This window comes from Pezoporus occidentalis, unplaced genomic scaffold (assembly GCF_034315485.1).
Source record: "Pezoporus occidentalis ecotype Australia unplaced genomic scaffold, CSIRO_AGI_Poc_V1 ctg28, whole genome shotgun sequence".
Lineage (NCBI taxonomy): Eukaryota > Metazoa > Chordata > Aves > Psittaciformes > Psittacidae > Pezoporus > Pezoporus occidentalis.
The window spans coordinates 8234477-8256143 of NW_026914718.1; the positions used below are offsets into that span (position 1 = coordinate 8234477).

Here is a 21667-nt window from a genome sequence, read left to right on the forward strand (position 1 = left end):
ATCTACTATAAAGAAAAGCTACCTATATTGTTACAGATAGAGGCTGTTTTCAATCAGTTACAAGGAGCAATCCAATTACTGGATGGTTTAGTGCAGTAACTGACTCCAGACTAATTTAATTTCTTTAGGTCTCTAAAGATCAATTGATCTGATTTGTTTCCCTCCCCAAAGGCTGTTTAGGAAAAAGCAGGCTTAAATACCTGGAAATGAAATACAAAGCTCTGTACACTTTCACACTACTTAGGTCATTCAGAAAAGCTGGAACTCGTGATAAATGGGTGCTCTCTGGCCCTAACATCACAGGATGCTTTACAGGAGACCATTAGGATCACTGTGTGGATTATGCATGCGCGTGCTTCGGAAGCAGTGCATGCAAGTAATTTTCACAGCTTCAAAGTAACTGTTCAGTTTTCAAGAGCTGTACTAATGTGTCTTTGGCTTGCATAGCCTTTTTCCTAGAAAATAAAGATTTTTCTCTGTAATCTTCTAGAAATAGCTAAGTTTCTGACTAGACCAAGAAAGAGTCATGCTATACTATTCCATGTATCACCTACATCTTGTAATGCATGTCACAATGGATATTAAGTGAGAAATTCTTCCTGTTGTCGTATGGAATCACAGACTGGTTTGAATCGGAAAGGACCAATTCCAACCCCCTACCACAGGCAGGGACACCTTCCACTAGAGCAGCTTGCTCCAAGCCCTGTTCAACCTGACCTTGAACACTGCCAGGGATGGAGCAGCCACAGTTTCTCTGTGCCAGCGCCTCATCATCCTCACAGGTGCTGCCTAAGGTCTAATCTGAAATCTACCCTAGTTACTTGTCTTACTGTCATACCATATGAAATATCTCACTTTGCTTTTCCTTGCACTTTTTATCAGATTCCTTTAGCAATTTTGCTGGCACTAACATGAAGTCTATGGAGCCAGTGAGCACTTAAAAGAATGGCATTCTCATCTGCCTGAATATTTTAATGCTGGAACTGAATAAAGCCCTTGGTATTTCTGAAGCATATCACATAACGTAGGAAATTCTCAAAGAGTTTCTTACCAGGCCTCTTGTGTGTTACACTATGACTATCTCATTACTTGATCTGTTGTGCAGCAGTTTCTGGGGTTATTTTTAAATACCGTTCCCTAATGAGGGATAAACTTTCCAATTTAAGTCAAAATAAGTTCTTAACTGCACTTAGACTCTTAAATACAGAGCTTTAATATCATTTAAATACTTTCTACATTCTGTTTCCTGTATTTATTGTAGGTTTCACGTGTGGCTCCCTTATCTTTCGAGGCAGTGTCGGTGCCTCGGCTAGGCTGCCTGTCTCAGGCTCTATTCTTACACTTATCAATAAACAAAAGGGCACTGTGGTTTATGTTCAGCATTTCTGACTCCATGCCATGTGCTGTTATAATAAGATGTCCTCTGGAAAAATTCCCTTCATATCCAGCACCACGATAGTCAGTTCATCTGCACAGAGGTAACTTAAGTTTTTCTCCCAGCTTATCTATTCAGACTCGCTCAGCCCTTCCAAAGCTGTGTCATTAGGTGTTGCCTGCCTGTAAAACAAGGAAACTGAAGTGTGAAAAATCAAAGTATCTGCTCTTCCTACAGGTCTTTTATTGACTATTTATTGCACACAAACCTGAGCTTTGGGTGTTCTTTACCTTAGTACTTTGTCTGTACAGCAAGCTGTGCTATTTTAATCGAATCTGGTTTGGTTCTTTTTCCAATTTCAACAAAGGCTTTCAATTAGGAAGCAATTCTTAACAACTTTGCAAGAGTGCTGTGTAAAATTACTCTTCTTTAGCCAATTACTCAACATATCACTAATGATCCTGTCACTGGCAAGGTATAAAATATACCACTATCTCCCATCAATGTTGCTGCTTAGATTGAGGTACTTTTGCAGTGCTGTAAAGACTTTCCCTAGCTGTATGGATATGACTTCATTGAGCAGTTTGTCCCCTATGTGCACCTGCAAAAGATGATTCACAGATACATCTGGATATCCCCAGATGACATAGGAGCCTGGAGGGTTTTGGCCTCTCCAAACTTTCTTTCATGACTGTGTGCTTACAGGGAAATTTGGATGTGCTGTATCCATCTCCATCAAGTTCCCTTCCAGACTGAAGGACACAGGCAGCTTAATTTGCTTCATTTGCCAAACTGTTTGACACGATATCGTAAAAATGTGATGTGCTGGAGAGCTACCAAGAGATTGAAGTTAATTTCCTACTCAACTGTGGGTTAATGCTTCTTTCCCTATGGCAGCAGTTGCTTATAATGAACTGCACACACACAAGACTCAACAGTTTCCAGATAAGGCTTTCCCCTGATGCAGCCTGCAGTGCAATTTTGGTGAAACAAAAATGGCATCTTTGTCATCAGAGTGGGAGTTATGGGATTCATCCTGATAGCAATAATTGCTGACTTCAGTGTCTGGAACTGCTGAAGTGTATTTTGGGAAGCTCCCCTCTCTTTTCCACTGTGTGGAGCAGTGGGGAGCTATAAAGATGTTTTTCACAGGACCACTACCCTTGTTTCCCATTGACCCAGTTCACAGCCCTCAGTAGGGTTAAATGGCACGATAAGAAAAAAGCTTTTCATTCTGAAGTTGTAAAACTGACCCTTTCCCCCACCCCCTTCAAGAAGTCCCCTCAGGAAGATGAATATATTAGCCCCAACTGGAACAGATGTCAAAACTCAAACCAGCTCTTTCTTCATAAAGTTTATAAGTATTTTTAAAGGAGGTGGAGGAGGCTTACTGCATGCAACAAGATAACATTAAAATGCACAGCTTCTCAGGAGTTGAAAGGATGCTTTTCCTACAAACTCTCTCTTCTCTTTATCTTATCTGCATGGAAAGTAAACAGAAAGTCCCCATTACCTCTCGATATCAGTGAGTCTGGAAGAGTCCCGGAATCCTTTAGCAAAAGGGTTGCTGTCAATTTTCAACTTGGTTATCTGGGAACACAGAAAAGAGCAACGCAACATGAATATAGCGTTAAGGTATTGTAGCGTACAAAGTGTTAACCGATCCATCCTCCTGACTTCACTGCTAATTTTATCCATGCTCCTTGTGTGTGTTCGTATGCGCTAGCTACTCCTGAAATGCTGCAAAGCTGGCAGGGGCAAACCAGGGTGTATTACACATATGGCAATGGAAAGACCAAAGGGCACAGTGGTCTCAGCTGTCATGTAACCCAGAGCAGGAGGAACCCACCCATGTATACAGCATCACTATTTCCAAATACTTGAAGCGCATGAATCAGGCTGTCTTTTCCATGAGCAACAGAGCACCCTGCTAACATCTGAGCCTCATTGGTGGAGCTGCACATCAACTCATTTGAGCCCAAACTAGGAGCTAATGTTTTCAGCCAAACCTGCCAGCCACCACACTGGGGCAGTTTAGCTACGGAAAGAGGCTAATGAGGGAAGAAAAATGTGGGGAGAACTCAGATTTAAATTGATGGAACCTGGGTTAAAGGAGTAACCCCATTAAAACCATCAGTCAGAGATCATACAACCAAAACTCTCATCCCTTCTTTAGAAAGCAGCTACAAACCTGCCCAGTGCATCCTGTCATCCTTTCCACTGTGCTCAAGAGACCCTTTGCCCCAGAGCATCAGGGCTCACCTTGCATTTGCAGTGAAACTTTTCAGCCGTAGGTGATGTCTGCAACTGTGGTTTTATGGGAGCAGGAAGAAAATACACCACTACCCTTGTGAAATGTTCTGACTGTGCAACCAGATGAGATTTGGTAGATAAAACCCTAGACATCATTGTAACATTCAGATTTTCCAGCCATACTTCTTGAAAGAATTCAAAATAAAACCGTAAACGTTAGAGCTTGACAAGGGACAACACAGGACTTGTCCTGCCAGGCAGTGAATGCCACCAACTCTAGATGAAACTCACGAAAATAACAGCTCTCAGCACTTCATACTGAGTGGCTATGTTGGCCTGGCTTTCCTCAAAAAAGCCTGTATTGAAGAGGCCACAACCTCATTTTTAATAGCTGTCCCTTGAGACTCGGCAAGAAAAGGGATCTTCTCCAAATCCTCAAACAATCAAATCCTCTCAAACAACAGTATTTCAAAATGGGGTGGGTTATCCTCCAAATTAAAGAAAAATAAATTAGTAAAAATAGTTAAAAAGGACAACTGAGCCCAGCTTTTCATTATGAGAAAAAGATCTTCTGGGAGGGAAATACAGAGGGAGGGAATGGCTTATAAAGACAAAACATGAGTATTTAAGTACTGGTCTGCAGTGTATGAACAATACATTGAGTGGCTGTTACCCTGGGCAAGTCCTTTCACCCCTGGGCTGCTACCTTCCCTGCTTGGCATCTTGGGCTCATACAGGTCTCCCAGGCTCTCTGGGGAAGGTCCTTGCTTTGAAGTGCCAGGCAGGAGCTGCTGCAGCTCACCAGTTGTTCCTATAGCTGGTCAAACAGCATGGGACCTCAGTGCTGGCTGAGAGTTTGAGCCCATCTCGTGATGGTAGAACCATGAGGTACAACCAGCGGAAAGCTCCCTGAGCACCAGCCTTGTCACAACGCGGCAAGTTAGCCCTTGACTCACAGTGATTTTGCAAAAAAGTTAGTGCCTCACATACAGTGAATGTTTTTATGGCAGCATCCTAAAAACGACCTTGAAAAAAGACATGTTCTAACTAGCTCCATTGACTTAGATCACCAACACACCAAGCCAACTGTGCTGCAGGATAATAAGGACATCTATTCATCTCTTGAGCATATTTTCACCAATCAAACTTATATTTTCTGATATTAAAGATTTGGTATGACATCACAAGAGAAACTTTTTGTGTACACCGGTGCCAGATGAGACTCACAATCATTTATGGCCATATTTTTCCTGAGAGACTGTCTCACAAACAACTAGAGCACATCTGCTAGAAAGCATTTTAAAATTAAATCTGACCTACAATTCAACTCCGTGGCAGTGGTTTGACTGTTTAAATAAATGCATGCCCTTTAAATCTTAAATTATGAGATAGTTTGTTGAAAGTGTAATGTTATTTAGCTTTTATCTAATAACCTCCAGAAATGTAATCAATCCCTCCTTAAAACAGTTCTGAAAGAAATGGCAAAAATGAAAAAAGGCTCAGTTTTCATCGGTCATAAATAAAAAGACAGCATCAACCTCTAGGGTTTCTGGAGATGTTCCATTGAGAAGTCTTCCAGGACTCAATGTATGTGCTTTGGGGAGGTTAGCTTAGAAACATCTCTGGTGTAAATAGTGCCCGTAAACACAAATCCATCCTACAGAAATGCATTTCAGGTTCAGCTGGTTTTGTGCCTGCAACTATTTTTCTGGTTTCTGAAGAAAGTTACATGGAAAAATCACTCTGTCTGTCCAAACATTGTATTCTTGAGATTGTCAGGTCCTGAATGCATTTTCTGCAGGATTTAGATACAAACCTCAGTTTAAAATCAATACATTCAGATATTAAAGCCTTGAAGTAGGACATGGGATCTGTCTCAAGGACTGACTTAATACTACACAATTATCTTCAGAGCTTCTTCTGCCCCTGTGCAGTAGTTGCATTTTATTCACTGCATTTAGAAATTAATTACTTTGGCTTCATTAAATAGCCCAGCAGGTACGCTGACTCTGGGATACTCCTGCCTCCATGTTGGGACAGTACTTGTATTTTTCTTAGCTTGGGGGAATTAAGGAGGGAGAGATTTATTTTTTCATTAAGTGACATAGTCACTAAGCACTTAAAGCACATTCCAAATTGCAGTGAAGCCAGCAACATATTTCCACTGACTTAATTATTAAAGCCCTATCCACTGTCAAGCAGAGCCTCTGCTCTCTGTTTATATACTTCCTAAAATTACTCATTAGCAATCCATTGTTATGATCTCCTCCATTTTGTATATATTATTCACTGGCATGCATATTGAAATTCAAACATCTGGATGTAATCTGGGCAGCCTCTGAAAAGCATATCTCTGAGTGATTTCCCTTACGTTTAAGCCTTACATCTTAATTAGTCAGCTTTTTAAGGCCATGAAATCATCCCGTGCAAACCAGAGTATCTCTCAGCTGATAGCTTGTGACATCAAAGATCCTTGCAAATAAGACCAGTTCCTTAATGAGCTATAATTAGAAAAGGGCTAAATGATAATATGCAAACAGCTTTGTATAGGCAAAATGGAAGACAAATGAAAGCCTCTTTCATGTCATCTTTACTCCCATGAATAATCCTTAGGGCTCTTTGAAGTTGGTAGTACTACCCATCTACGTAAGAATTACTCCTGAATATGAATTAGATTCGGCACAGTCACAACAGACCCTGGCACGGAAAGGTAGGTTATATAGAAATTTTCCTAACTGGAAAAAGAGGGAAAGGGGGAGTGGAAATTGGGGAAAAGGGAGTTCTCAGCAAGGTGGGATTTAGTTAAATCTGTGGAAATTAGCAGATGTACTCACCAATTGATTCTGGTAGGCGGTAACAGCAGTGAAAACGGTCTCTGGAAAGATAAACGTCCTGAACTCCTCCGATTTCAGGTTTAGCAGAGAAGCCGTGTGATCCTTCTTCTTAATAATATGCACCCTTGGCTGGTACTTGTGCATGGAGTTCAGAATGATCTGCAAGAAAGAGTGACAAGGGACTGTCCTGAGAGGAAGGTTAACAGCACCCTCAAAGGCATGCAGGGGGAAAACAAGATCTAATTCACACTGCAGGGGAGATCTCTGAAATACAGCTAGCCAGGGGCTGATTTTCAGAGGAAACTCTCCAGCTCCTTTTGGGCAGTTCCAGAAAAGGAAGGTGGAAAAGCAGGCATCCCAGGAGCTGCTTTCCTTTCACTCCTACGCCACTGCTGAACACTTATTTTCCTAAAACATAAATACCTGTTCCTACAGGTGAGGTGTTTTACATACAGGCTTTGTTACTGCTAGCATGTGCCCAGGTTTGCAGGTGTCAGCTGCAAGGGAAAATATGTTACTCATGAAAACTTACGATTCGGAATCCACACTTGCAGAAACGTGCAGGTGCAGAATGAAAACAGCCAGGAATCCCTGGTATGTTTTATGTATATAAAAAATACACACACATCCCCAAACCAAAACCCAGGAAAAAATAAAACCCAATCAAAAAAAACCAGCAGCATAGACATGACCAAAATAAAACACCCCAGATCCTTTTACTTTGGCAAATCTTTAAAGCCAACTACGCTGTAGATGCTGTTCACCGCAGACTACCAAAAACAGACTACCAAAAATGAGAGAAAGGAGGAAACCCAGTACAGAACCCCAAAATGACCAGGTTTTGCCATTTTATTCTCGTTAATAGTTGTTTACGAGGTCCCAAAACAATTCTAAACCTAATGTACCAGCTAACCAAGGTCAGCGTTCACTGGAGTCAAACCCAGAGTCCCACTTGCTTCAGTTACCACTGGCTGGAGGCCTGTTTGGCTGCCGCTAACCACAGTATTACAATATAAGAATTAAATACAGAGCTCATCTTGCACCAGTCCTTGTTTTGGATATAATCACAGTCACAAGACGAAATTGGCACTGGTGTGGGTGGTTCTATTTTGCAGGGGCCATAACGACGTTACAGTCAGATCTGTACATCTGGAATAGCTAATGTGCATTCCTCAGGAAGCGTTAACTTCAGCTGAAACACAGCAGAAGGGGTGCAGTATTTCATGCTAACTCAGTCAATGGGAGAGGCTGCATGTTGCATTGGAGGGGAGAACTTAGGAACAGATTTGCCACGGCTAAAGTTTCCATCAGCATTTGCTTTGCAGCCAAATATTGCTGAAACTTGTACTGTGACTTTGTGGGGGCACTTTTATTGCCCTGAAAGTGTTGCATGTGCTCTTACCACCTCAGTTGCTTTCTTGCATCACTTCACCTTTTTCCAAATGCACACACAAAACGGCCATTGACTTTGGCTTTAATATCCTTAGCACTCTTCCTTCTCTTTGTACAATTTTGTCTTACCATCCTGGTCATTTGGGCAGCTCTAAGGAGCTGGAAAAGACACTTTAAAGGGTGGTATGGTGATGAGCTTATTGAGGGGTTGGCCCACAGAGCTTGGCTCTTCCCGTTACCTTTCATTACTGCTTTATCCACCCTAAGGCATTACATCTGAGCAGCAGCCGAAAGGAAGGAGGAAAAAACTGTGACAAGAGCAGATCCCACACATGCCCTTTCCTTTCACTCCTCTGTGAATGTGAATTGTCATAAAGAAACTCCATTTCTCAAACACGATCATGTAATCTTGTATGAAAGTTTTCCAAAACCAAATGTGCATATGGATAACATCCCCTGCCACAATGCTCTACACTGTGCATTCCCACTAGAAACAAGTCAGGTCTTTCAGGTACAAAGCAAGTACCAGATATAGCCAGGATGTCACAAAAGACCCATGGCCAAGGGTTAGGTCACTATTTCCTTTTCATGAGGGTCTGTGTAGGTAGCGCTCCATCTGCATCCCCGCTCAGGCTGCGGATGTTGCAGTATTCACGGATGCTAAAGTCAGCAGGATACCTCACAAATATACCCCTTAATATCCATGCAACTTCTGAGGTTAGGACCATCAAAACAGCCTGAAGGAGTTAGGTACACAGGGTGCTTCTCACAGAGTAGTCTCCAAGGGTGGGCTCAAAGCCCAGGCTGATGCCAGTTCTGCAATACTATATATGCTTAAGGCAGCCCCCCTGGCACAGGCTTACTGGCAATACAGCATGGTCCCAGGTCCCCAGCATCCCATCTGCCTTTGTGCTGACAGCCTGCAGCAGGGAAGATGACCAGGATCCATCATTACAGGATACGTTCACTCTAGGGTCAGGCAGGTTTGTAGGCATCTGGCTCAAACTGTCTCCAGACGAGTCACCGGAGGCAATCTGGATGCCAGCTGCAAAATCCCTGAGGTGGCTTTGAATTTAGGAACTGTGCTGTGAATGCAGCTTCCATATTCACCGATGAAGAGTGTTACCAGGCACTTTGCATTCTAAAAGCATGGAGGTTCCTCACTTCTGCCAGGTTGACTCAAAAAACACCCTGGGCATAACTCCTGGTGACTATTCTGAAGCTCCTGCTTTCACAGTTACTTGTTGGCCATGTTCACACCTTTGTGTTTGCTTTTGCAAACATTCACGTGTTGGAGTTTTGCTATCGTGGATGCCAGAAAAGCAATTTTGATAATGTATACGCTCATAGTTCACCTCACCGTAAACCATAAATGATGCAACCCTGACTAAGCACAACGAAAAGGCCTAAAAGCAGCAGTCTGTGTGAAAAACATCACCAGGAACCTGGAAAAAAAATCATGTTCATAAATGTTCCTCAAGCGAAAAATGGGAATTACTCTCTTGGCTGTAAAAATCCAGAGACAGGAGCCATTTCCTTCCTCTGGCAAAGATAGCTGAAAGTGTTTCCATGGAGCAAGCTGTATGTCATGCACACAGAGATAAAGACTTCTGCCTGATGCTTGAGGAGAATATGTACATAGCTATGGGGTTATGCATACTGAAGATACACAAGCAGAGATGCTTGCCAGCTCCACAAGTCTTGGAAGAAGAGAAAACTAACAAATGCTAGAACAAACAAATGCCTCTGTTCAGATCCCTTTTCCGGAAAAGAGCCACCCTGTGAATAAAACACCACAATTACCTTCACAACCAGAACTGTCTTCTGGAGGATGAAGTAAGAAAGCTACTAGAAGAAGCTGGAATCAGGTTGGATCCAGTTTCTTTCTATCTAACTAGCAATTAAAAGCGTCTCTTAAGTCATTCAGACTTCCTCGGGAACCAACACGCCTTAGCAAACATAATTAAGATTTTAGCAGGTCAGTTAAAAAGGATCTCATCAGTGAAGGGGGGCTCTTTCAAACTGAAGGGAGATGTTTCAGGAGGGATTTCAATTCTCCCCTTCTCTTAGTACTTGGGAGCTCAGAAACACCAAAACACAGCGAGCTGTCCTTAAAGGCGCCAGAGAATTAATTTCTTCCTTAATTCTACTGAGCATCCAATGATGGCAATTTCATATCTTAAGTGAAGCAGCACAGAAATTAGGCACCCTAATCTGGAACATAAACCACCACAAAATACATGAAGGCACCTGTCACACGCACCTCAACGCAGGATCAAGCCTTCGGGGCTTATTCTTAACTGAACATATAAAACTTTCCATCGAGTTTGGCTGTCCAAACCTTTCATGTAAAGAATGGGATCCACCTCTGCTGCTTCCTTGAAAGTTAATCAGGAGGCCACATCGCCAACACTATGGATCATTTTTTCCCACCGCCTGTATTTGAGATGATTACATCTCCTTGCTCTGTCACATGTCTCTGTTCCCGACAGCTTCTCAGACCTACTTTTTCTTTATACTCGTCTGGGCTTCTGGGAACTGCAGTGCTCCTAACTAGTTTGCAATATACTGCTGCAAGCCCTTTATTAAGAGGCACACATGGCCCCTGTTATGATGAAAAATGCTTCTTCTTAAATGTGCACGTATACTGCTCTATCATCGCTCAGTGATAGAGCCCACAAATCTTCAGCTTTGCCCTTCTACAGATTATGAAATAAAAGAGAGAGGGAAACAAAAATACATTCTTCCCTAGTCAGGAAGGGAATGGTGGGAAACAGATTCAAGAAAAATATACTCACAGACAGATCTTTACAAAAGGACCTCACAGAGGCATCTCTGTGGGCTTGCTTTGTGGGTTTTCAGTGGGGGTTTTGGTCAGGTTTTTTGGTCGTTGTTGGGATTTTGTTAACTACATGTGTTGTTGTTGTTATTGTTGTTTCCAGGATGTATTTTGAATTATCATGGCCCTGGATCAATTCTTAGATCTTGAAAGGAGTAAAAGTTCTCTTTTGGGTGAGAAGTGTTTGCACAGAACGGCTCAAACAGCCACCATCTCACCAAGTCCAGAAAGGCAATAAATACCACACTAGGGGAGGGATTTCTGATAACGCGTGTGCCACAATTATTCAGCTTGGCAAGCTTGTTACCCCTACACATGCTTCAGAGTTCAAAATCACTCCTCTCTTCCTGACACCTTGTTTACTAACACTGCCTTTGTGTTCCTTCTCAGGGAAAACCCTTCAAATCCATCCCCCTGCTCCTTCAGCCTTCCCCTGGGGAACAGACAAGCCCAGAGGCAACACTTTTAGCTCTTCACTTGCAATTTGACGGTGCTACCAGGCTGGGCCTTCTCTTTACAAGCACTTTTTGGAAGGGGACAGGACAGACAATACTTCTTCTTACCACCTACCTTTAGTCAGGTAACTAAAGGAGTTGTTCCTGCTGATGGAGCACAGTAGGAGCTCATGGCCAACAGCTCTGCATCCTGTTTACCAACTTTCAGTGTCAGGGCTTGTGACAGCAAACTGGTACTAAACAGAACTGGGACCTGTCTCCTTTAGAGGCCCAAGTCCACCCTGAGGTACCTTGACTTGCAGGTAGCCTGCAGTTATTTCAAGGGAAACAGAGACATGCTTATTTTTATAATTCAATAGCAGTTGCTTTAGTGTCACATCAGCATTTTCTGCTGACTGTGCCCATGCTGCGAGAAGTCTGGAAGTAAAAGAGCTCTTGTTGATGGACCAAACCCTAACAGCTTGCCTGTAATGAGAGGGAGCTTCCAAGCACATGTGGAAAAGTGTGTGAGCTGGCTAGCCAGTGCACATTGCAGAGCATATGCCATGCCATGTCATGGCAAAACGTAGGCAGAAGCATGACAGAAAGCTCACCTGCTTCCCTTCTCTCCCTTGCTTGGATGCTCAATTCTACCCTGAGCTTGTCCCCAGTGGATGTTCTACCTCTGATAGCAATAGAAGCATAACTTGAATGCTTGCATTGACCTGAGCTCTACCTTATGTCAGGTAAGAAGCCTGATTTCTGGTCACCTGTTCCTCAACAACAGAGATTAAACCCCAGTATGTTTAAGCTGTGAAGCCAATTGCTCCCATTACCCTTTCCCACCAGGAGGGCTACTCACGTGGCCATGCTGATCCAGCTCGTTGTTGGTGAGCTTGACTTTCTCGAAGGACACCATCTGTTTCAGCAGTTGCTCTCCTGTGAACGGGGAGTCAGGGTGCACGTACAACCTAGAAACCACGGGGGACATGAAAACTCTCACCTCTTGGCTTGCCCACGGGCACCACCTCATAAGCAGCCCGTACTATCTTGCTTTCAGGATAAGCAGTGGTTTCACAGATGCTTATATCCCGAGAGCTTAGGGTAATACAGAGCTGCTACACAAACAAGATTCAATCTCCTCCTAGTTAATAAGTGCCTGAAAAACAACCGTTCATGAAAGGCAGCGAAGCAGATGCCTCAAGTTGTTTTAATTCACTGCAACATAATGAAGAATCCCCTGTCCAAGTGCTCGATTGCTCTCTAACCATACCTATTATTTTATCTGGTTATCTAAAATGGAGACATTAACTAACATTTGCTGTTGTGCCTTTTCCCAAATGAAAAATTGATCATGTCTTTCCCCACAGCTGTACTAACAAGCACTTAAAATAACAATGACTACAGCTCTGAGAGAAAAAACATGGTGTCATTAGAGAGATAATGGGGGAATGTAGATAAAAATGCATTTTTCTTTATATGTAACATTAAGCTGTGATAATGATTTTAACCTGCACTCGATCATACGTTAGCTGTGGTGATGTCTGTTTATAAGAGGTTGGAGGCTGCAGTCCAGCACAGCGGTCTGACATGAAAAATTAATTGCAGCTCTGTAATTAACAATCCACCATTTTGGAAATTAAGCAGAAGAGAAGGAAGCACAGAAGACATATAGATACAACGCTATATACATCATGAGCAGACTAATTACCAGTGCCAGGCTGTTCATAAAAAAATATTTTATAGGAATAATGTATTGCAGAAAATTATTTAACTTCAGTGTTCTTTTATGACACTGAACAACACCTTTAGCTAGTGCAAACCAGACCTGTTCTGCTTCTGTCGGTGTTGGTTATCACTCAGCGAGGGCCTGACTCTTGTTTTGGGTGATGTCTTTGGCCACAGGCATGGATTTCTTCCATTAGGTTGGTGTAGCAGCACCGAGACGCCGCGTTAGAAAGATAAACATTTTTTTAGTGTTGTTGAGCTACGATTCTGGTTTAGGCATAAGGAGAATGGAAAAACCACTAAACAGTGGGGCGTAACTCTCTGATAGACTGCACTGATCCCTAATCAAGGAATGCCTGTCCTAAAGACTCTGGGGAGCACAGCTCTGTTGCTTAAAGAGGAAGGAGATTTGATCCTGCACTCTCCAGTTTTGCCAGCAGAATCCCCAAGACACAGTGAAACTGAAGTTTACCAGCACAGCTCACTTCGGATATGCAGGATGTTTTCTTTACATTGATCCAAAGCACAGCTTGGCTGGTAGAGCTGTGTCCACAGGAGGGATGCTGAGCCTGGGTTCCTGTTGCAATAAAATATTTGTAGCATACACTGCTATCGACTTTGCTGATTACACTGCAAAGCTCATGAAAAATTATGGTGTATCTGAAAACCCAAGAACCTGGAATCCTTTTCTGTCAAAAGAATTTTGCTTCTCATGAAAAATAACTTTGCCTTCCTGTAAGAAAACCCTATGAAAATCTCAGTCTTTGGAGCCAGGAATTAGAGAAGGCAAAAGAAATAGGGTCTCAAACATGCCCTGCAACTTTTCAGCCAGCGTTAAGATACATGTTTTGTTCAGACCGACTCCTAATTTTGAAAGGCTGGATAGCTCATAATGTTTATTGTGACCACAGAGCATCAGGCTCAGCAAGGTTTGGCTAATTGGACCAAAAAGCCAAACTATTCCAGCTATGCGCTGGGGAATGACTAAAGATCTTGGTGTGTCTAAAAGCTGAGCACAATTGTTTCACACCAGAGGCAGTTGATGCCTGGCAGTGCTTTCAAACAGCCAAGTGCCTGGATGTTAGCAGAGCACCAATAGGAAAGTCACTGAAGGACAGGCTGCATAAATGTGTTAACAGACCTTGCTTTGCTTTACAGACTTGCTACAAGCCACTGCAACGTGTGATTCCACCTGGTGAACTACACCTATCCACACACTTTGACAGCATGAGCTTGTACACCTTGGAGAAGAGGGTTGAAAACTAGAAGAATATCCCTTTGAAGTAAAATTAATCAACAGGACTATGAGCGTGTACAAGCAAATGGGCTAGAGAGATAAATGTGCACATTTCAGTGCAGCACACACGGCTCACCCAGAAGCTCATGCAGGCTTCGCTGCCTAAGGCTGGCCAGATGCAAGGGGCTGCTCATTTCAGTTCACAAAGGCTTCAGGGGCCATATTTGGATGTGAATTTGCTCCACAGCATATAATGTGTCATGATATAGTTTGGGTACTGCTTCCTTCTGGTGTATCTTGGAATGAAACACTACTCTCCTGTTTAGTTTAACAGTTTGTCTGGTCCTACGCACCCCAAGCATGCTACTTCTAATGACTTTAATGTCTCAAGTATGATACCTTTTAAAGTTTTCCTACCTAAAGGTCTCTAAGCATGTAGACACCATAACTTCATTAAAAATATGATCATAGCCAAATACAGTAAAAAAACAAACCAACAAAAACTTCTGAGTGAAGGAAAGAAGGTGAAAAAGGAAGAACAAATAAAGGTACATGCTGAAACGGATGAAACTGGTGTTTCACACAGTCTTAGCAATTTAGGAGAGCAAAGTATCAGATAGATGTTCTATCCCCAAATAGCACTTCTGAAGATTTACAAAAGACTCTCCAAAAAATATTTTTATTTAAGTGTTTGTTGCAACGTAAGCTTGTCTTAAACATTGACAGCTGGAAGACAGGGATAAAACTGGTTTAAATAAAATGTTCCCTGAAAGGCTAATCTTTCAAACAGAATCACAGATTACTTATTAATTGGGGGGGGGGGGGGGAGCTGTTTTAGCATTGAAAGTTATTTGCATAATGCAAAGAGCAAAACAGCTAACAGGTTGGATCCTGCAAAGTCTTACACACATGCACAATGTGACTCCTTAATAATTCCCCTGATGCCTTTGTGCCTGTACACATGAAGGCAGGGAGGATGAGCAGGGGGAGTTCGCACCTTGGTACCAGGCGCTAAGCACATGTACCCCCCTCACTAGCACTCAAGTAAGAAGAGCTAAAACTGTGTGTTCTGAAGACAAGAAATCTTAACTTCATTAAGGGGTTCTATTACCAGAGCAGGACCAAGCCTGTTTCAAGGTGGGAGGAGTACGACTTTTAATGTGTTCAAGCAAGACAGAGGCCTCCCACCTCAAAAGATGCATTAACAGAAAAAGCACAAGTAATGCAAATGTCTGAACCTCTTGACACCCTTTTTTCTCACAGAACAGAAACATAAGGAGGAGAAAGTGTGTAAGTGTCTATGTAAGTACCCTTCATACAAAGAAAAAGCAATCTGTGCCTTTGCTCTGATCACTGGTCTTTTTGGCTAAGCATCCTGAAAATGGAACAGGAGAGGGATGCATTTACACATGGGGCAAAACAGCCTGAAAATGAAGCAGCACAGGTACACTTTTGCACACAGAGCCACTGATCCATTGGGGACCTCAAAGAGCTACCACAGTATTATGATAAATATTAAACTCCAAGAAGGTTTGACCCTGGTTCTGAAACACTCAGTAGGACAGCTGCTACTTATTCCAAGGATCAGTGTCTTATATTCTTGCATTTCCTTATTGAACTAGTCTATGCCAAATACAGTGTGAATTAGCAATCTATTTAAAGGTATCCCAGAAAGCACACGAACAAAAAACTAAGAAGGGGAGAACTCTGCCTTAAAAACTATTTCTGTCCTCCTTTCATTTTTCCTTTTGATGCCGACTTCTTTGGAGCAGGACCCGTGTTTTTTCCTTGGGGTTTTGATCAGTGCCTATTACAATACGTCAAATGAAGCCCTCAGACGTTAACCGCATTGCAAGAAGGAGTTTTTGGCCATGAAAACAGAACCAACATAACTCCTAGGTTGCTGTCTTTAATCACAGCTTCTCTGCATGCACTTTTTGTTTGTTTGCTTCCCTGAGCCGCCTTCCAGAGATGAGCAGTCAGCAAGAATCCAGCTAAACTATTTATATGAGGGAGGCATGCAGGATTCGGTCCCTATACTCACAGACACCAAAAAATCCACTTCCATTTCTTGTGTTTCACTTCTAATTTCTGCCTCTGTAATAAGCAAGTTCTTAACCCCGGGCTAAGCCACCTGGAGCAGATCCGTGTGCCTGCATTGAGCCCTCAACAGAAAGGTTCTTTGAAGCCAGAGAGGCATCCAGGTTATTTCCATATCTCCGGCTCTGACTCAGCAAAGCCGTTGGACATGTGCTTCAGCCTTATGGGACTTGGGGGCTTAAGTAGGTACTGAAGTGCTGTGCTGAATACGATGAAGTGTGGGTCTCTGAAGTGCCCTCCCACCGCACAGCCTAGTGCTGCAGCCTCAGTTTCTCCATGCTCAAAGGGGTCAGTCATTCATTACATTAACAGAATTATTATAGGAATTGTCTATAGCCTTTTGTTTCTATATCGAAAATGGAGAGAATTTAATTGATTTTTCCCATAGTTTCTCAAAAAAAATGTCAGGATTCCTTAACAAAAAAAAAAAAAAAACAAACACTACAAACAAACCCTGTGCTGCAGAACTGATCCACACTTTGTCTGCTGCCTAAGAGACAACTAAAATCAAGAATAAAAGTATAGTTTAGCAAATGTTGAATGTGTTATCAAGAAATAAGCAATAAATATTCAAGCATAAACAGCACTGAACTGCAACGGCGTATTTCAACTTGGACTTGACTGGTGGTGCTTGGATTGTTTTATATTATGAAGTCAAACAGTGGTGGGCAAATGGGGGGGGGGGGGGGCAAAGCCAAGAGAGAAATCGATATATATTAATTTTTTTTTAAGCTTTCTTATCTGAATTGAGGCAAACTTCATTTATATATACATATAATATATATACATACACACACATGTATATACATACAAAATAAAAGAGCCTTTAGTGAAGTCCTGCATGCGTTGGAGCATTCAATATAAACTAAACCTCAAGCAGCGATTTGGGGCCCGATTCTGCATCACAGAAATTCGTCAGTGTTTTGCAATCAATGCTGTTGAGCACAGACTCAAAATCTTAAGAGTGCTGTTTGCAAACAGTGTGAAAAGATAAACACCGGGTATTCTTGAAGAAAATAATAGCAACAATAAAGAAAAAGTAAAGAAAATAAAAAGAATCCCAGCAGTAAAATCTACAAACCTTGCAGGGAGTGGAGGGTCAGCTTTTCCAGCCACTAGCCAGGAAGACCTATGGTAGGCATATCTGTATCTTTTATTGTCCACAGGAACTATATCCATTAACACAATATACTTGGCTTCAGGATCCACTCCCGAGAAGGAAACCCTGATGGTAGGGAACATCCTCCTGAAATAAAGGCAAATCAGAAAATAAATAGGTGATGGAGAAAAGAAATGAAAGAGCTTCTGAAAATAAGAATTCTATTTAAACCACCTGGGGAAAAAAAAAAAAAGCATCTATTGATTGTGCTTCAGCATAGTAGAAATTAAATCCCGTGTGTGCCTCTAATACGGACAGAAAAAAGACCAAACAAAACAACTTGAAATCAAAACGATTTTTTGGAAGCAAAACCATGGCAAAAATTAAAGAGGAAAAATGTACCTTTTGCCTGTTAAACGTACAGAACGATTCCCGAAAATACTTGTACCGAAGGTACATAAGTCCTTAGGTGGATTTTTTTAATGGGATCCACAGTGTTAGGGAAATAGTGCAGAAATCATTACCGTTCAGTGTCTCCCGTAGCTTAGATGTGCGTTTACGATTATTTCCGAGAGGAATTTTCAAAACCTAAAAACTTCCTTTACGTCCATTTCTACAAGACGCTATTTTTAACTGTGAGATTGTGCCGTCGACCCGACATAGTCCAATAACTTTTAAAGCAGTTTCAATTCTTCAGCCTCAAATTGCAGATTTGGTATGTGCTTTTAACACACACGCTGGTAAAAAACACAATCGTCGAGGAACTGCGTTAATAACGAGTAACTCTGCGGGTTACAAAACCCTACAAGGCACTCGGCTCTTCCGGACTGCGATGGACTCATCCAAAAGGCTTTACAGAAGAAACGGAGGAGGAAGCCTGGGATTCTCTTGCAACGGAGAGAAAAGAAAACCGAAGCAAAACAAGCCCTGGCCGAGTTCGTTCTCCACCACCCCGCGTTTCCCCGTGTCTGTGCCAACCCTTAGCCATCCTTGCTGCTCTCCCAGAATAAGAACCGGGGGGGGGGGATGTTTAGTTTCCCTTCATTTCCCTCTGCCCAAAGGCACTGTACGGAGGCTGCCCGCAGGGATGCCGGGGCTGCCCAGCCTTACCTCCCGGACTTGGTGATGATCATCTCGGTACCCAGTTCATGAAACTTATCCCAGAGCTCTTTGGTCTCCAGGCTGCAGGAGATTTTAGCCATCTCCTCGCTCGGGATGATAGGGGTGGTGGGGATGAGGGGCTCGGTGCACAGGGATGAAGGGCTGGTGCTAAAATCCCCGTGAGGGTCCAGGCTGGATAAGTCACTCAAAGGCTGGGCGCAAGAGGATTTCTCAACGAATTGTTCTGCAGGATTTCAGGGTGGGGGGAAAGAGAAGAAGAGAGACACTATTCAGTCAAGATGGGACTAGGGACCGCTGAGAGAAACTGTGTAAAAATACAATTAAATTAAAAGGCGTTTCTGGTTCAGCTGTCCCCTCTGACCCCGCACAGCCGCGCTGTTTCTAAGGCGCCTGCTCATCATTTGAGGATAGAGCTGGTGATTGTCGGATATGAGCTTTGGGAAAAGGCCGGGGAGCGGCTCAGCCCCCGCCGCATCCCGCCCGGCTGCTGCCGGCTGCGCGGGCGCGGAGGGTCAGGATGGGATCCCCTCGTTGCCAGCCGAGGATTTCCATGGAAAAGTCACTAATTCTCATTCAAGCGGGAGCGCCCGGCTCCGAGGGTCTCGCTGGCGGCTGCTCCTCAGTTGCGCCGCTGTCAGAGACCGTAACTCGGAAGGAGCCTTAGCGCTGCCGCGCTTCCTCCGCGGGGAAGCGAGCTCCTAGCGCTAACTCACCCGCCCAGAAAGCCGGCTCTGCCCTTGCCTCTCAGCCGGATTGCTGAGGCTCAACACACTCCCTTAGGGAAACGGGCTCCGGGGAGGGGAGCTGCGTGCGGCCGCGCACCCTGCGCGGAGGCGCTGGCCCCGCGGGTGCGGCGTTAGCTCCCTCCGAAGCTTCTTCCCTCCCCTCCCCAAGCTCCGGGAGGCTTCAGGGCCTCTGAGGGGAAAGAGAGGAGGGCACAGGGGTCTGGCCCGTCAGCGGGATGCGGCCGCGGGTCCGCAGCCCGGCCTCTCCGCAGAGGGATTTCGGCCAAATCTCCGGGCAGTCGTTTCCCTTCGATTCCCAATTCAGTGGCGGGGTGGGGGAATGAGTTTAAAACGTAATTGAAAAGTTAATGGAAAGAGCTATTTCAGAAAAAAAAAACGGAAGGTAAATGAAGAAGAGCAGCTACGGTTAACACAAGACCATGTGAGTATATCAAACGGGAAATGCTACAACATTCCCGGCCTACGTTATCGCCTAGTCTAAAAAGTAAAGTTCACAATGAACCCCTGGACTATGTGAAGCTGTCGAGTCCGTTGATGAGGTGGAGCAGGCGCCGAGAGCGCTGCCTTCTCCGAATTCCTATAACATCGAGGGTTATCTTCTTCATTGGCGCCCTAGAAGCTTAACACTTTTTTTTTTTCTTGTAGCAGTATTTTCCTGCGAACTCAGGGATAGACGCAAGGACCGCAGGAATTTCGGGGCAGGAGGAGAAGAAGGCAATAATGAGCGGTTTTTAAAGCCTTCGAGCATCTGAATCTAGGCGAGCGAATAAAAGCGAAGTCGCTTCCCGAAAATCGTCAGGAATTACTAGAAAAATCCTTCCGGACGCTGTAGAGTAAAACAGCCTGTATGAGCCTACAGCGAGCGGCTGCGGACCGAGGGGATTTTCAGGTCTACGTACAAGTTTTACTACCCCTTATAAGCCTGGGCACGATAGCGGAGATTCTCTTAGATGGCTTCAAAACCATGGTTTCTTTGCTATAGCTATGAAGAGGTTCGCTTGATGGCAACGAAGGGAGATGTAACCACCTCGGGGTGTGAGTAGTTCTAAGAATGGCAAACCGGGTAAGTGACAGAAGTGATTTAAGCTAGAGGAATTTCGGAGCCGGTTCATGCTATAGGAGCCCGTTCATGCTATAAACAGCCTAGCCTAAGAAGGGCGGTGAGTACACGAAGAGGCTCCTCTGGGTTTCGCGGCAGAGCTTTGACTTCTGCAAGGGGAAACCTGCGGGCAAGGAGGAAACCGGCTGCGGGGCTTTAAAGGGGTGGGCAGATGGACGGACGTAGAGAAGGGAGCTCCGCGCCCCACGGACACCAGTGGCCGCCCCAGTCCCCACTCACCCAGAGGTTTGATGGTGCTCTCGGAAGACTCCTTGTCCTTGGAGCTGCCACTCGACATGAGGGCTGCGATGGAGAAGGCGTTGGCCCGGGAGGAGAGCTGCGGCTTGGGGGGCGGCGTGTACTCCATGGCCACCCACGGGAGAAGCGGCTGGGCACGGGACAGGCGGGACGGAGTACCGGGGCCAGCGGAGCCGGGATACCGGGCGGAAAGGAAACGTTCTGCGCCTAGCGCTGCGCGCTCCCCCGCCTTAACGCGGGGCCGCGGAGATCCTATCGGCCGGCGGCCAATCGGCGGCGGGACACGTCAAGGGCCCCGGCCCGGCCGCCGAGGGGGGAGGAGGAGGGCGGAGGAAGAGGAGGAAAATAAGGAGGAAGAAGAGGAGTAGAGGGCTGCGCCCGCCCGCGGGGAGGGCAGGGGGTGGCCGACCCCCGCCGCCGCTCCGCCCTCGGGCAACCCAGTCCCGCTGCTCACCGAGCCGCCCCCGGGCTGCCGCTCTGAGTGAGCTCCCCTCTCCTAGGAGTCCTCTAAGGGGGGGTATGCCGGCCGGGGATGCTCCGAGAAGGTCCCTAGGCTATGCACTTTATCGACACAAGAATCAGTAGAGAGATGGTTGAGAGGGGGAAGAGATTGGTTTGGGGCATATTTTCCATTTTTCTTTAAAATTTTACTTTATTTTATTTTAATTTATTTTACGCTCTCAGGTGTGTGTCAATTTTCTACTTTTTGTAGAAATTGTAAAAGACTGAAACTCTTAAAGCATCCTTTTTAGTCGCTTTCTGCCTTTTGCGACAGAAGGTTCCCTAAGGCTGACCGTACACTTGGTTTTCCCGCACCTGGAAGCCAAATATTGTCATCCCAAACAGCTCTACTTGCCCCGGCCAGACCCTTGCCGTCCCAGATTGCCCTCTTCTCTGCAACCCCGTTTCATATCGGCGCCACCAAAGTAAATGGTATCGATCAAGTACATAAGACAGAGAAGAAACCCAGGACGGGCTGATGGTGCCAACAAGCAGATTATTACAAGGCAGTGATTTAAGTAAGTTGCTCGCCAGGTCTCTAGTAAACATATCATGTAAGCATCTTTCCTTTACAAATAAATAAAAATGCGAGTAATTTAACTAAAGTCCTTTAAATAAAAAGAGGACTAAAAATACTTGCTAGCTAAAAT

General features: G+C 44.3%; 1 protein-coding gene across 3 annotated transcripts in view; it reads right to left on the reverse strand.

The window, feature by feature from the left end:
* TBX20 (T-box transcription factor 20) overlaps positions 1–20817 on the reverse strand; it is a 35492-nt gene extending 14675 nt beyond the window's left edge. For 2 of the 3 annotated variants that reach the window (XM_062625528.1, XM_062625529.1), the window contains exons 1-6: positions 20499–20817; positions 18402–18636; positions 17274–17438; positions 11990–12098; positions 6463–6621; positions 2889–2965 (exon numbers count right to left, since the gene is read on the reverse strand). In XM_062625528.1, the coding sequence (XP_062481512.1) occupies positions 2889–2965; positions 6463–6621; positions 11990–12098; positions 17274–17438; positions 18402–18636; positions 20499–20625 (872 nt within the window). In that variant the 5' untranslated portion in view covers positions 20626–20817. Of the gene's footprint in view, positions 1–873; positions 1558–2888; positions 2966–6462; positions 6622–11989; positions 12099–17273; positions 17439–18401; positions 18637–20498 lie in introns of those variants that run through there. The other variant, XM_062625531.1, reaches the window with a different exon arrangement.
* Between the last annotated feature and the right edge of the window lie 850 nt (positions 20818–21667).